This window comes from Nilaparvata lugens, chromosome 6 (assembly GCF_014356525.2).
Source record: "Nilaparvata lugens isolate BPH chromosome 6, ASM1435652v1, whole genome shotgun sequence".
NCBI classification, from domain to species: Eukaryota; Metazoa; Arthropoda; class Insecta; order Hemiptera; family Delphacidae; genus Nilaparvata; species Nilaparvata lugens.
Window position 1 is genome coordinate 40,400,056 of NC_052509.1, and position 17,413 is coordinate 40,417,468.

General features: G+C 33.5%; 1 protein-coding gene across 1 annotated transcript in view; it reads right to left on the reverse strand.

Moving 5' to 3' along the window:
- Positions 1-17,413, reverse strand: part of LOC111061278 (dynein heavy chain 6, axonemal-like) — a 182,765-nt gene that overhangs the window by 164,183 nt on the left and 1,169 nt on the right. The window contains exons 2-16 of the mRNA XM_039430794.1: positions 17,285-17,375; positions 16,439-16,583; positions 14,803-14,992; positions 12,605-12,749; positions 9,921-10,160; positions 8,283-8,430; positions 6,855-6,957; positions 6,260-6,440; positions 4,067-4,233; positions 3,699-3,925; positions 3,339-3,513; positions 1,839-1,968; positions 1,527-1,628; positions 827-976; positions 16-144 (exon numbers count right to left, since the gene is read on the reverse strand). Of these exons, the coding sequence (XP_039286728.1) occupies positions 16-144; positions 827-976; positions 1,527-1,628; positions 1,839-1,968; positions 3,339-3,513; positions 3,699-3,925; positions 4,067-4,233; positions 6,260-6,440; positions 6,855-6,957; positions 8,283-8,430; positions 9,921-10,160; positions 12,605-12,749; positions 14,803-14,992; positions 16,439-16,583; positions 17,285-17,375 (2,323 nt within the window). The remainder of the gene's footprint in view (positions 1-15; positions 145-826; positions 977-1,526; positions 1,629-1,838; positions 1,969-3,338; positions 3,514-3,698; positions 3,926-4,066; positions 4,234-6,259; positions 6,441-6,854; positions 6,958-8,282; positions 8,431-9,920; positions 10,161-12,604; positions 12,750-14,802; positions 14,993-16,438; positions 16,584-17,284; positions 17,376-17,413) is intronic.

Consider the following 17,413-nt stretch of genomic DNA (forward strand, 5'->3'; position numbering starts at 1 on the left):
AAATTATTACTGTACCTTGAATGCTTTCTGATGAGCTCTGTATTCATTAGCACTCTTCTGGCACTCAGTCAGCTGCTCTATAAGACTGGTTAGAGCTGATTTCGCGTCTTCTGGGTTTGAATTTATGTCAATTAGCCAAGGTTGCTATGAGAATAGAGAGGATGTTTACATGATATTGTCAAAAATATATGATAGGCTTCATAGCTTATACTGTAATAAATTATTGCCAAATTTAATTACTGATTCCAAACACTTTCATCAAGTCATAATTGGGTGAAAAAAATCGAACTCACTTTGGTAATGGAAGTGAAAGCAGCAATATTGGATACCGGCAAAATTGATTGCTATCAGATCCACAAATATATTTCAGTTGTTAGTAGTTTTTTCATGTTGAATGAATGCTCATAAAGTGAGAAATTATATTATCTATGAATAACTTTACATGATTGTACCTGAAGAATAGTGGCCTAAAGGATCCATCTACGAGTACTCCTAGCTCCAAGTACCGTCTACAAAACTATCCATCAAGTAGGATACTCCCTACTCTCTACTATCTACGCTATTCCTAAAATTATGTAATTTCATTGAATAATTCAATTTACAGTAATTTTATAAAAATAGTCTGAATTTTACTAATTTGATGGTTAAAAAGTATTTGATCCAATATTACTTACAGTTACCTTACCAAATACTTGAGAATAGAAATGAAGTAACTGATGCTTCAACTCAAACACCGGTAGCTGTGTAAATGTTTATCAACTGATAAACAGGAATCAATTATATAATTATAACAGTTCAAAGAGGAAAATTAGTAATAAGAATTTACCAAGGCTTCATTTCTGATATGATCAACCTCTTCACTCAGGTTGCTTATGTCTCTGTTCATCTGGTCATTGAATTTGGAAATAATTTTCTCACGATCTTCAATTATTTTTGCAACTAGATTGTGCAGATTGCTCAGTACACTTCCAAACGTCTGCAAAACAAATTCGGTTTGTCCATATTAATTGAAACTGATCAACTGTTGAAACACTGTAATGTAGATTGATATGTATCAGTTGTATGTTGATCTATAGATCTATACCTAGTTTAAATTTCATAACATTCATTGAATATTAATAAAACCGTCCACTAATAGAAGGCCTACATACTGTAAACATTTACGTCACCCTATCACTTTTCTTACTTCAGTCCTATCACTTGGGATCAATCAGGAAATATTATTATGATATTTGCTAGGAAATAATAAATTATGAACGAGATAGACGGATTCATGTTAACAAGCCTACAAGGGACGAGAGAATAAGGAAAGAATTGAATTTAGAACCATATACGACAGGTAATAGAGAAGCAAAAATAGCAAATTATACAAACAAGCTGAGGTGTAGGCTATATAAAACATCGAGTCGCTGTAAGAAGCAACATTCATCCAAAGATTTTACTTCATACAAACCCGTTTCGCTTCTTATAACGAGACCCTACTATAGTTCATTAAATTCTCAAACTATAGGTAACGGTATACTCACATTACAATTTTCAATCTCTTCCGGAGCACATGGTACTTCATACTCTTCAATAATATCATACAATTCCCTGCAATATTCCAATTCGTTTTCCATTTGTTCAACCTAGAAAAAAGTTATTGGATTTCCATTATGTTTTTAAATCCTTTGATATATTAAATCATTTTAGATGGATTGAAAATGTATATTTTGTACTGATAATTGTTTATTGTTTCCATTGTCATTATGAATAGTTTATGAGATGATTTATGCCCTCAATGCAATTAATGGATAATAATCGCTATTTCAAATGAATATCTCACACATAAAACTCACCCTCAACGAGACCTTCTCCAAAAAACTTAGATATTCGACAAAGTCCTGAGTAGTCCTTGGTTCGATCTCAAGATACATTGCAGCATCCTGTCCCTCGGCTAATAAGGCATCAATCAATTCCTTTCCAAGTCTGTCAAAAATTGAGTTATTTGTATCTGTGGTAATTGTTATACTGTATCTTTCTATGAAGTAGGGTACTAAGAAACAATATATTAGATAACTAATAAATATGTGTTTTTTTTGTAAGTAAATTTAATTTAAATTTGATATCTGGAAAAAGTATTATAATATAATAATCATCAATTAGCTATTTAATCGTAAGGAGAAACCAGTAATGCAATAACAGATTGTATAATCGGATTGGTACTGTAACATGCCGTATGAAGTAAACAAGATTTGAGCTTAGACTCATAATACATTAGTACACCAGGCTGTCTCACAAAGCGAGTCGCAGGGCATTATAGTTCTTATTGCGTTCATATACTCAAGACACCCGCCGAGACACCACGTTTTGGCGGTCGGCTGGTGTCTTACTCGTTTCATTCCTACAGTCTGTGTAAAATAAAATTAGACTTGGCCCTCCATCCGAACAAAATACAAGGTTGCCAAATCGTTTAAAATTGCAACTTTCTCAAATTTGACAGATATTTGACTAAATTATTTCAAACACAAGCAGCTGATTACCTCTAGAAAGGACTATTCGAGGCGAGGTTGTCATCTTCACTATTTATAATCATGTGGCTTGCAGTTGCTATGTTGAATTTTTCAATCGTTCTGTATTTTGTTTATGTTAATCCCAGCTATTGATAGCATAATGATTGCACATCATTCAGACACTATCCTTGACTTTGAAACTCCTAAGAGGCCAAAATACGTTCTTCCGAGTACGTTTGACAATTGGAAAAATAATTTTAATTATTCCTGAGAAACTTTCTCGCTTTCACCACCTACTTATCTTTTGAAACAAAAACGTTTCTAGCATGTCAAAAATGTCATGTTTTCTGCTCGAAATGTCTCGATATTGACGAACATAATCATTAATTGAAAATAACTATAGGTCGGATAAAAATGATCCAGACATCAATAGAAAGAAGACATTCTCTCCATTAATTTGATATAAAATTATTACGCATTACGACGGCCCATGATTCTGAGAGAAGTGATATTCAAAAGAAAACAAATCTGCGATGTTTCCAATTTTATCATAAAAGTTGAATTTCCTTTTAATCCTTCAACCCTGAAACTTTTTTTTGCACTACTAGGATATCGGGGATGATATTCTACATCCAATTCTGACATTGAATTGAAAATTTAAGAAAGTCGCAATTTTACACGATTTGGCAACCCTGAAATTTCTTCGGATGGATGGCCAAGTCTCAACTTATTTTACACAGACTATAGTGTCCCAGCTTGCTTTACACACGGACACCAATGGAGTCTCTCTGATGTCCTACAGTGAAAGACCATAGGATCAATATAGAATTCATTAATTCCACTAACCTTGGAAGAGAAACCTCTGTGAGTTCTAGTAATCTTATGGATGAGGGAAGAATTTTCTTTTTGAAGTCAGTAATTATCAATTCAATCAGTCCAATGCATTGAATCTCGATGACGCACTCAATAGACTTTATTTCACTTTTATAAAGGGACAAGAGATTCCGAAATGATTCCAAAACTGTAAAAATAGAACTAAAAACATAAATATTAGATAGGCTACATTATGTATCCTAGAACAAAACGAAATGCATTAAAAAAGAAATAAATTGCAAAGTTTGAATAAACAAATGAAAAACACACAAGTGAGAAATAATAGAATAACCTTGGGTTCTATTATACATCAGAGGATTCGAATATTGATACCTTTTTGATCGGTTATAAGCCTGCAATCCAACTCCTCATTAGTTTTATAATTATCCCTGAGGCCATTGAAGCGCTGTATGTATTTGTGAACAAAGTCCATATTCACATTTATATTATGAATGGTTTCATTTTTGAATTTATGAGCTACGGAGTCTCCTTCCAATATGAATGACAATGATATTCCATTTCCAATAAGCCTTTCTTCTTGTTCGTCGCAGATTGTAGGCCTGATAAGAAAATACATCACAGAGTTTAATACTGTATAGTATTTAATAGAACATATTTTCAAAACAGATCCAATTCTTAAGTTAGTTAATAGACCATCTATTGTTCTATCAAGTGAAAAGGATTCTTGTATTAATACTTACTCTGTGAATTTGTCGAATAATTCATCATCCACAAACGATTTTAGGGTTTGAATAGTTTTCTGCCAAATGTCCATCAAACTCTCAAATGTGCTCACAAACTCTTCAGCGTCGGGCTTTATGTATAAATTATCGGTTGTTGAATCCAGAGTGCAATAGAACAGTGGAAACTGAAAATTGTAGCATTTTTTGGAATACAGAACTTGAAACTTGAAGGTATACAGGTAGGCCTACTGGAGTAACAAAACTATTCAGTGCTTTGCTTGTTGCTACACAATGCACTACCTCAGTTTGGACCGACAATTACCAGCTGTTTGTTTCATCTATTATATAAAAGCGGAATGGCACTCACTCACTGACTGACTCACTCACTCACTCACTCGCAGAACTAAAAATCTACCGGACCAAAAACGTTCAAATTTGGTAGGTATGTTCAGTTGGCCCTTTAGAGGCGCACTAAGAAATCTTTTGGCGATATTTCAACTCTAAGGGTGGTTTTTAAGGGTTGAAAGTTCGGCTTTTAGCATGTATATTCTTCTCATTCCAATATCTTAAAATTATAATTGAAATGTCCATACCATATGATAATATAGAACTATAATTTAGAGAGAGTACCTCTTCGAAACAGTTGTTCTGGTAACTAAATTGAAAATTTTGTCAGGTTGGCATTAAGTTGAGTTGACTTTGTTAGGTTGGCACCAAGTTGAAGATTGAAATGCATTTATCCAGGACCTCCTAAATACCAAATTTATCCAGTACCTCCTAAATACCTGATTTATCGCGGAAAAATTGATTGGGTACTGCTACTTCAATCAGAGCTATTCCTGGGAATATTATATTACTAGCCGTCAGGCTCGCTTCGCTCGCCATATCCGTTTAGCCAGACGTTTAGTCTGGACCCCCGACTGGATCGTCCTAACATATGATAAAAATATGACATAACATTTCAAATTTGGTAGGTGTGTTCAGTTGGCCCTTTAGAGGCGCAATAAGAACGGATTTGGAAAAATTTTCAAAGATACGCCCAAAATCTGCGTTTTTTAGCGTTTTCTCAGCTTTATCGAGAACAAATAAACAGAAAATGTTCAAATTTACTACAGAAGCTCAGCTGGGGTGCAATAATGTTGTGTTGCGGTACAGAGGTTCCGCTGAGGTCTACATGCAGGCGAGCGAAGCGAGCCCGCTGATCTCATTTTTGGACGATCCAGTCGGGGGTCCAGGGGGCGGAGCCACCTGGCTAGACGGATATGGCAAGCGAAGCGAGCCTGACGGCTAGTAATTGATAAGAATTTAAGAATTCTATTAAAACAGTAGTTATATATTTTATTTGAAAAGATAATCTTAAGGATAGTTATAATTGTATACATTTAGGGCCGGTTTCCGAGCTCGGGATTTAGCTAAGTTCTAGACTTTAAACAGCTGGAGTCAGAAAATTGGCTTTCCGAAACAGGACGTATTCATAGTCTACCTTTAAATTAAATTTCCAAGAACTAGAAAATCGAACACAAAATAAAATAAAGAGAAAATAGTAAAGTTTCAGCTATTTTGAATTATTTAGGAATGTTCAATTTCATCAAGGAAAAAGTTTCCAATTATAGAAATGAGAAAATGAAGATTACCATAAAAACAACTACGTCCAATTTCGGAAAGTCAATTTTCTGACTCCAGCTTTTTGAAATCTAGAACTTAGCTAAATTGCGAGCTCGGAAACCGGCCCTTAAAGTTGTATATCTTGCATTGAAGTCGTTTTATTGGACGACTAGCTGCTGTTACCCAACCACCGTTTTTAAGGTCTTATTATATTTTATTATTGTAATAGTTGACAATCATGATCATTCATGTATATATTTGTAGTTTGTATTATAAAATTATCACATCTTATTGACGGTGTTGACAAATCTATCAGCATGGAATTTACAAGTTATTGATATTGATATCATACAAGCAAATTTATGAGAAAAATTTAACTTACTCTACTTCAATAATGGTTGAATTTTAATAAGCATCCTACAGATAGGCCTATGTATACCGTGAAATTTTTGCTTACTGAATGTATCAATACATCTTTCAAACTATTAAAATCAGAGAATTTAATCAAATTAATGAAGAGGAGTTCCTAATAATTTTCAGAATTATTATCAAAAAATATTAAAGGTTAGATTGAATGAGAATAACAGAGGACTAACATAGAATTACCTTGGGTCGCTTTTCTCGTTTTTGTTCAAAATGAACAGTCAACGAATCTTCCACTTCAAAAACATTGTGATGAGGGAGATGAGCCATGTGCCTTCTTACCAATGCATGCAGATGTTTCAGTGAGTTGGAGATGATCTTATAGAATAGATTCTGAACCATTATATCACACTGAGTGATGAACCTGTAACAGATTCTGGTTCAATTCTACAGGAAACTATATCAAGAGCGAGTTAATAAAAATTGAGTGATAAGATAAAATAGCTTGTTGGAATGGTTCTAAATTCATAAATGAATCATAGCATTTTAGTTTTTAGAAAAAATGAAAACTCAAAGACCAAATCAGATATTGTACAAACGGAAAAATCCAATACTGATTAAAATTGAATTCAAAGGATCCGAATTGACAAATTCTGCGCTGAATCCTGGCACTACCTAGCATTAGAAGTTTAATTCAAAATCAATCAACAGTATAGCTATTGAATAAATCCACGACCTCTTCAACATGTCTCCATTGATAATAATTCATATACTTAGACCACTTTCTCATCTATTTGTTCAAAGTTTAGTTTAAACTGTAAAAATTATGAAAAATTACCTAGCAAGTTTTGCACAAGCTTTCCGCTTATTCATTTTATCGGTGTATGACATTCGATATCTACCATCTTTTGTTGTCGTTACTCCTTTCATGGCAATCGTGCCTGAAAACAAGATGATGGAAGTAAAATAATAAGACTGCATGGTTGCTGAAATATTAAAGAGCTGCTAAAAATATCCACCATGTCTTGGGTGAGAGTTGAAGCTTTTGTTCAAGAGCAATTTTATTTTACTCAGCCGGTTCATTTTACATACTATTCAATTGGAAAGTAATGACATAAGGCTAAAATGGCATAAAGCTAACATCAATATAAGAGTAAATTTCAAAGCAATCGATATATTAGATTTATAAATATTGAAAGATACAATATCCATAAAATAATGTTCAATTGATTTTTCAGTTATATTTCTCTAACTACCTGGCCCGGTGAACTTCGTACCGCCAAATAGTTTAATGCATCTCATGACAAATTTCTACAGATATTCCCATTTTTCATTTTTGTTTATAAGCCATTAGTTTTTCCTTGTTTTTTCTCTCTCTCTTCTTGCTTTCATTTTAGTTTTTGTTTTTGATGCAGCGCTCTTTTGACTCTTTCGATCTTATAGCACCAACCTATATTAGTAATAGATTTAATTTGTTTTATTCTTTACACTTGAAGTTTTTGTTGTTCAATTAAAGTTTGTTTTTCAGGTTTAAAAAAGTAAAATTTATATGTTGTTCAAGAAATGTATTTGATTATCTTTTATTTCGCAAGGCTTTTCTAGATAAGAATTCTTTCCCCACACACGGATTGATAGTCTAAGTGGGGAAATATATATTTCCTTGATTTGTTTTTATTCAACTATTATTGAAAATTTATATGTTTTTTGTGGAAATGAATAAAAAAAAATAAATAAAAACTTTAGCTGGATGCACACCTGAGGAGGCGCGATGCGACATTTTATTTATAATATAGATAATTTTTCAACTGCAAAATAAATAATTTACTAAAAATAAATTAATCCTGAACACTGAAGACAGAACAATTATTGAAACAAAGCAATGTCTTTAGAGCATGTCTTCAACCTGAGGCCGCACTGCTGGATGGTTTCTCACAGAACAGTAATTTTTTTTAGTCGGGGCGTTTAGAATAAAATACATGGGCGATTATGGAGCAGCACACACTCTTGTCTACTATCTACCAACGGCTGTTGTATGACGCAATGAATATAACAGCTGATTTTTATTTTTGTGTGTGGCCAGCTCACAAATCTTCTGCCATAAGGATTACATGTAAACTTTGAAGGACCGTAGGAAAGAGTCCTGAAGTAGGATTATAAATTTGATAGGTCAAAGTTAGGTAATAGGTAAGTTATCTCATTCATCAGTATTGGTTGAAAAATCACCCTATTGAATGGATTTGTTTTCCTCATGGTAATATTTTCTTACCAACAAGATGAGATGGAACTCTTAGATTGCTGTCATCTGGTGTGAATCCTAGTGACCAAAGATAGTCGATGCATGCATTGTATAGAATTTTTCGTATTTCTGTGTGAAATTTCGCTAAACATTGGAGTACTTCGTCTTTTTTCTTCAACTAGAAATTCAAAACAAATATACATGAATTATGTAAAATTTGAGAAATAAGAAATAATATCAAGAGCATACCATTATGTAATTTTCAATTACATCGTACAAATTAAACTTATAAGGTATGTTATTCAAGTAATTTGAGTAATAAATTAAGATAATCTGATTATAATTGAAAATTATTGAAATTTGAGAATAATCGACAGTTTGAACTTATTCAATTGATTTTAAACATATTTTTATTGTTGAAATTTTATTAAACATGATAGAGTAAGATTTCAATACGTGACTAATTTTTAAAATTTAATGGTCAAGAATATGAAGTAAAAAGGTTACCATTTACTATACAATAGGTGGAGAATTTTTTAAAGAAACATCTGTCAAATGTACTTTATTGGAATCTATGCAATTCCCAACTTTGCCATGACATTTTGCAGCATATTCATACATATTCATATTGAACTCGTTTTTGGCCTGGGATAAAGCTCTGGGTGGAGTGTTCTGGAAATTTTTTCAAGTAAACTGAAAGAATAGTTTCAGGTTTTCAAACATGTGGCTCTGGTGCGGGGGCAAGACGAGTTTTATCACTACCTCCGTAAACAAAGCCATAGTGCATGACAGGTGGTAGTGTTTACGGTGGTAGTGGTTTTATCCTGTTTTAGGAAATGAACCGTCTGAGAACAAAGCATTCACAGTGTTGATGACAACTGAAAGACTCTACAGTTATCTTCCTATTAATAAAGAAAGGAATTGTCTTAAATACATTTACAGGTTAGGAAATACACGATTGCCGTATCAGTGATGATCAGCGATGATGATCAATTGTGTGTTTCCTATGAACTAATGAACTGATTAACTTGCAATTTTACATTAGGATTCTGAATCTACCAAGGATGGTTATATGTATGTTTTCTTTCTTATTAAAATCAATTAATTTTTATTTAATAATTAGAGATATATATTCAATTTCTGAATTAAATTTTTGCAACGATAAAAGCCCAACCAAACTAGGTTGCTAGGAGCTTTCTCAAAGTGATTCCATAGCACGCACGGTTCATGAAAGTTGCTGGTTGAGACCACTCATACACATTTTTTCTGATAATTTTCAACTCTGATTTGAACTCTGAATGAGATTTGACATTCAGATTGAAATCTTAATGAAAATTTGAGAAAATAATTAATAATTTATTCTAGTTTTTCATGTTTCCTGGACATAAGGATTGCATTTTACAACACAGCATTTTCCCCAGTGCAAAGCACTGGTTACATGCTAGTCCAATATGGATTTATACAAGGAAGCATAGCTATTTTGTTGATTGGGAAATTAAATGTATGTATACAAGGCACAATCTGAAAACTCTCATAATAAAATCAAATAAATATATAAATTTGAATGTTTTGAATGAAACTATTAAGCGAATGCATGCATAGAAATTCCAAATCTCTTATGTGAAAATTTAAATGTTTGAAATTCTAAAGCATAATATTAATAGGTACCTGTAGATTGACAAAGTCTTGCAGTTGATTCCTTTCAATGCTGGACGAGTCCATAAAAGTGAATTCAGACATGTCACCGATAAGTAATTTAATGGTGAGTGACGCTTGCTGCAGTACTGGATCCAACAGAAATAGTTGTTCACAAATCGCTTTTCGAGCTTTCATGAACTTGTTTCTTGTTACATTTTTGAACCACGTGTGGAAGCATTTCCATTTCGGGAATGTTGAGAATAGCTTTATCTGAAAATAATTCACAAAATTATCAGATCGGCTCTGTTACTGATCACTAAATTATGAAGTCACTGTAAAAGTCTACAGGTCTTGCATTATTATTCAACTTGTAATAAATAGATAATTAAGGAATTGGAAGAAGAAAGATCTAACACATTATGTTAGATCAATAAAGTAAATATAATAATGATCATTTTGAAATTATTAAATATTTATTCAAACACATAATCATCAAAGAAACTTTGATTTTTCAATTTTTACTTTGTACAAGCATTTGAATAAGTATTTTAAAGAACGTGTGATGAATAGCATCACAAACATAAGGAGCTGCAGAGGTGCGGACTGTGATTCTGATCACTCTCTGGTGAGAATTGATTTTAGATGCCGAATTCGCAGTAAAGACAATAAAAGGCAGCAGAGGCCACCAAAGCTGAATGTAGATAAACTGAGGGAGGAAGGTGAAAGAAAGAAATATCAAGAGGCACTGGAGAATCTCATTCAATTACCTGTACACGCACAGGAGGAGAATAGAACAACAGAGGAGGAATGGCAGGATCTGAAGAGGGCTATTACCCAGGCAGCAGAGGAGACTATTGGATATAGTACCCAAACAAGACGGGAGAGCTGGTTTGATGATGAGTGTGAGGAGGCCATACAGAAAAGAAATGAGGCCCGGAGACACTATATAGAAAGGCCAACTAGAGCAAAAAAAGCAAACTATGATATTCTTAGAAGAAAGGCTAAAAGTGTGATTAAAAGGAAAAAACGAGAATACTACAACAACAAGGTCACCAAAATTCAACAGGATTTTGAGAAGAAAGACCCCCGAGAGGCATATAAAGGAGTAAACCTGTTCAAGAAAGGATACAAGCCAAAAACAACACTTTGTAAGGATCTGAATGGAAAAATAATTGGAAATAAAGATAGCATAATGGAGCGATGGAGGACCTACTTCAGTCAGTTGCTTAACCCCAACCCAGACCAAAATGTACTGCCAGACCAGAGATTAGAAGTAATTGATGATGAAATAATCATTGAACCACCCACGGTTGATGATGTTGTGAAGGCACTGAAGAAAATAAAGAATAACACCTGTCAGGTGAAGATAGATGGGGAAATGACAGATAAGTTTGAGGTGGAACAAGGACTGAAACAAGGAGATGGCCTAGCACCAGTTCTCTTCAACCTTGCACTAGAAAGGGTGATAAGAGGGACTCTGGCAGATACAAGTGGTACATTAATAAACAAGACCCAGCAGATATTAGGGTATGCAGATGACCTGGACCTAGCAGGAAGATCAGTGGCAGCAGTCAAAGAAATGTTCACAAACTTGGAAAATGCAGCTAATGAGATTGGTCTAAAGGTGAATTGTGATAAGACCAAGTTCCTACATCAAAGCAGACGTCAGCACAACAGAAGAGAACAAAACCTATTGGTGGGTGAGTACAGCTTTGAGAACGTGAAAGACTTCACCTACCTGGGAGTTAATATAACAGCGGACAGTGATGAGATGAAAGAAATACAGAAGCGGCTCAATACGGGGAACAAAACATTCTTCTCTATGCTGCAGATATTCAAGTCTAGAAGCGTCCATAGAAATATAAAGGCTAGATTATATAAGTCCATAATACGTACAGTGGTCACGTATGGAAGCGAAGTTTGGACATTAACATCAAAGGCAGCAGGCAATTTAGACCGCTGGGAAAGGAAAATGCTGCGTAGAATATATGGACCTGTGTGTGATGAGGGTGTCTGGCGAATAAGAAATAACAACGAATTAGCTGCACTCTATAAGGAGCCACCCCTGTCCATATATGTCAGACTGAAACGTTTAAGATGGGCAGGGCATGTGGAGCGGATGCCTGACACTCGCGCCCCCAGGAAAATATATATGGGACAGCCAGGAGGCAAGAGACCGGTGGGGAAGCCAAGACTGAGATGGGCGGATGGTATTTCCAAGGATGCAGCAGAACTCCTTCGCATCAGGAACTGGAGAAGGAAGGCAAGAGATCGTGACGAATGGAGGCGCAGAATTGAGGAGGCCAGGGCTCGATTTGGGCTGTAGCGCCATCGAAGAAGAAGAAGTGATGAATAGCAGAGAACCGGCTGCATCACAAATCAAAGTGAAATAAATATTGCAATTCAATCCTATATGAATATTGATGATAGCTCGATAATACTACCCAAACATAGCACTTTCAAGAAAACACTACTTATGCAACTGTATTTGACTGCTCTTTACTATAAAAATAATTTTATATATAATCACAATCGAGTGAATTAGAAAACCCGACAATATTTTTATCACGACGAGTAAAATAACGTTTACATAACACATTTTACAACCTGATTAATTACTAAAACTAACAATGAACTGTACCTACTTTTATAATTAGGTTGGTTATATTTTTTATCAATCATACCGATGATGTAAAAAAGGCTTTTAAACCTACCTTTGTCAGTTTGGTATAATAGTCATAATCACGCTCCCAGTTTTCCAATTTTGTAAACTGCTTTTGTCCGTTCTCATAGATGAGAACACCATGGCTACTGATTGTCATGAACATGTTCTGATCAATCTCTGTGTATGGCACAATTCTGTGAAGAAACCACAGTAAATTCGTTCATTCGTTTGTGAAGTATCAAGTTTTAAAATGAGTGGATATTATAACATTTCAAATGATTGAAAAATTATCAAATTTTAAAAGTAGTTGGATGGAAGAATTTTAGCTAAGGTAGATAAAGGTTTAGATAAGGCAGTAAAATGCAGACTATCACAAATGGTTGTTAACGTAGTTGAGCAAAGCAGGTGGCCGGGGTGGTGGTGAGCCAACAGCCGGTCGCCACAAAAATCTGATGTGTCGGCTGCTGGCCTAATATAATCAGCACAATAACAACTAATGCCTCGCCACACTTGGCGACTCATAGGTGGCCTAATGCAATACCAGCCTATTAATGTTAGGTACTAGTTACGAGTTATTCAGGTACAGTGTACAGTTCGATTTATTTTAAATGTAGATGTGGAATAACCAACTTACTTCAAACAATATGGATGATAGAATTCAGAGCTTCTTGGAACACAATACTTGAGATAATAGTGGAATCCTTCTATATCTCGTTCTCGCAAATCTTTGATAACTTCTTTGAGGTTGCAAGTCTGTGGAGGAGTACGTTTTTTAATGTGTTCCTCTCTATGAGTTCTAGTTGATGATAAGGCGTCTGAAGAATCTTGAAAAGGTATTTTATTAATGAAAAAAAGTATATAAGAATAAATATAATATGATTTCTCATTTCTTTTAATATTGTCACCTGGTCATATGGGACATATATATGAATCATATATTTATCTCATATTGATCAGGATTTTAGAGTTTTAATTTAGAAAAGTTTAATGAACAGTGTTTTTGTCTTTGAACAATTTTTTGTCATCGACAGAAAGATTGTTTATTTCATTTGTTGTCAAAATTAATGTAGCTTCTCTTTTGTTTTTAATAACAAACGTGCCGCTTGTGCGACAGATAAAAATATGTACTTGAAATGGCTTTCATGTTTGGCATTGACTGAGTTATATTTAATACCCAAAAATTGTTCTTTTGGTCAGTGTGTGAGCTCGTTCGATAGGACTGCGAGTAAAGTCCGGCTGTTCTGGTGAAGGGGATAGATTTTGCTCTTGTCTTATAATACAGTTTCCTGTCGCAGTTCGGGCAGTTTAAAGAGAATTGTATTATTGAATAGGACGGGATCTGAACCCATTTCATTAGATCAGTTATTTTGATTTTTAATTAATAATTAACGCCGCGTTAATATTAAATTAATAATACCAGTGGATGCCAAAGTGGGAAGCTATTTCAAAAAGGTAGGTGACTACTGAATCATTGTTCTTAAATTTTTCATAACCACAAACATTGAATCATCATTAGCAGCAAGCGAGTGTTTTCCCCATTAATTCATATAAAATATTGTTTTATAATCAAATTAATCCTGTTTTGTTCAAATGTAAATATGTTAAAGACTCATTAAAGTTCTAGTCTTTTGTTCATTTCTTGTATTCATAGTTCTTTTCCCCTTACATATTGGGTGTAGGCATATCTTGCTTACAATATCAATTATTTGTGAACTACCTACCACAGTTCCAGTCACAAAAGGCGCTATCCACCATTGTTACTGATTGTCATGAACATGTTCTGATCAATCTCTGTGTATGGCACAATTCTGTGAAGAAACCACAGTAAATTCGTTCATTCGTTTGTGAAGTATCAAGTTTTAAAATGAGTGGATATTATAACATTTCAAATGATTGAAAAATTATCAAATTTTAAAAGTAGTTGGATGGAAGAATTTAGCTAAGGTAGATAAAGGTTTAGATAAGGCAGTAAAATGCAGACTATCACAAATGGTTGTTAACGTAGTTGAGCAAAGCAGGTGGCCGGGGTGGTGGTGAGCCAACAGCCGGTCGCCACAAAAATCTGATGTGTCGGCTGCTGGCCTAATATAATCAGCACAATAACAACTAATGCCTCGCCACACTTGGCGACTCATAGGTGGCCTAATGCAATACCAGCCTATTAATGTTAGGTACTAGTTACGAGTTATTCAGGTACAGTGTACAGTTCGATTTATTTTAAATGTAGATGTGGAATAACCAACTTACTTCAAACAATATGGATGATAGAATTCAGAGCTTCTTGGAACACAATACTTGAGATAATAGTGGAATCCTTCTATATCTCGTTCTCGCAAATCTTTGATAACTTCTTTGAGGTTGCAAGTCTGTGGAGGAGTACGTTTTTTAATGTGTTCCTCTCTATGAGTTCTAGTTGATGATAAGGCGTCTGAAGAATCTTGAAAAGGTATTTTATTAATGAAAAAAAGTATATAAGAATAAATATAATATGATTTCTCATTTCTTTTAATATTGTCACCTGGTCATATGGGACATATATATGAATCATATATTTATCTCATATTGATCAGGATTTTAGAGTTTTAATTTAGAAAAGTTTAATGAACAGTGTTTTTGTCTTTGAACAATTCTTTGTCATCGACAGAAAGATTGTTTATTTCATTTGTTGTCAAAATTAATGTAGCTTCTCTTTTGTTTTTAATAACAAACGTGCCGCTTGTGCGACAGATAAAAATATGTACTTGAAATGGCTTTCATGTTTGGCATTGACTGAGTTATATTTAATACCCAAAAATTGTTCTTTTGGTCAGTGTGTGAGCTCGTTCGATAGGACTGTGAGTAAAGTCCGGCTGTTCTGGTGAAGAGGATAGATTTTGCTCTTGTCTTATAATACAGTTTCCTGTCGCAGTTCGGGCAGTTTAAAGAGAATTGTATTATTGAATAGGACGGGATCTGAACCCATTTCATTAGATCAGTTATTTTGATTTTTAATTAATAATTAACGCCGCGTTAATATTAAATTAATAATACCAGTGGATGCCAAAGTGGGAAGCTATTTCAAAAAGGTAGGTGACTACTGAATCATTGTTCTTAAATTTTTCATAACCACAAACATTGAATCATCATTAGCAGCAAGCGAGTGTTTTCCCCATTAATTCATATAAAATATTGTTTTATAATCAAATTAATCCTGTTTTGTTCAAATGTAAATATGTTAAAGACTCATTAAAGTTCTAGTTATTCTGTTCATTTTTTGTATTCATAGTTCTTTTCCCTTTACATATTGGGTGTAGGCATATCTTGCTTACAATATCAATTATTTGTGAACTACCTACCACAGTTCCAGTCACAAAAGGCGCTATCCACCATTGTTTAACTGATTTCAGAACAGTCGTGAGTTTGAATCCCACCAAGCTCATGATTTTTTAACATATCATAAACTTATCTAATTAATTAATTCATCATCTTCTCACTCCATTTCCTAAAACCTATAAGCTACATTATTTTGATTTAAAATTTGTATTTCTGCATCAATAATCTATAAACACTAAACTACACTGTAGGAAATTATCACCTCATCGTCATACACAGGAAAATTATATTAAATATTTCATTCAAAATAAATTACAATTAAATTGTATTCATAAAATACAAATGAAAGGGTATTACTTGATTGCATTGAAATAAAGTTTCAATAGAAATATTGACATAAGAAGTTGAAAAGTTAATGTATTCTCAATAAATACATAGATGTAAGCCGATTCATGAAAGAATTTGCAAAATTACCAGGTTAAAAATATAAATTAAAATACAAAATTAATCAAATGAATAATCTGTCTGAATATAATTTGTGGAATATAATAGAAAAATTCTAAATACACACCAAAAAATAACGGTAGCTCTCGATTTGGATAACTGGACTCTGTTAATTTTTGGTCAGCTTCCAAGAAATCAATCAAATCATGTGGTGTCTTTGCCATTTCTCTAGCTTTGCTCATCCTAGCTCTTTGATTACAAGCAAAATCTTCCTGTAACAAAATGGTTCCCATCCCCATTCCGTGATTACTTTTTTATAATATGCTTAGAGAGTCTGTTATACATAGTGAATATTGTTTTATGAATTGTTTCTTCTATATTCATTCAACAGTTTGGCAGCAATTATCAATTATCGAATTGGTATCTATTATTCAAATTATGAACAAGTTTAATTATTTCGATAGAATACGGTACTGTAATTTTATATGCACCGAATAATAATAAACTTATGACAAAATGATAGATACAAATGATTAACCATACTTAATTTCTTCAACAGAATAGTTTGTTAATAAGCTCAAAGACAGTTCGTGATTTCATTAAAAAACTGCCTAATTTAAATAAATAACAACAGCCTACCTGATATAATATATACAATGAATCATATTAAAATAAAATTGAATTTTACGCCAGTGGTTTGTTGCCTAATAATTGTGTGAATGGGCTTATAATTATTGGATCTTAAGACCAGTTTTGTTATTCAATATAATATATAGCTTCAATAAAAAGACGAGGAATTTAAACTGATTTTTAGAATTATTATCACTGACTGTTAAAAGTTGAATGAATGAGAAACTAGATAAACAATACAATAACGTATGAAAGGGAATATAAATTTGGGGAAGGCATTTATTGATGTCAGCAAGGCTGTTGTTTATAAGAAAATAGTTAAGCAATTGAATATAATGTTTACCAATGGTGCAAGATAATCATCAACTTTTGATAGAATTCCTCCTTGCATTGCTCGTTTGTGTGGAGTTTCAAATTGAAGATGAGATTGGGATCTGCAATAGAATAGTTAGATAAAATGTCTATTTTGAGC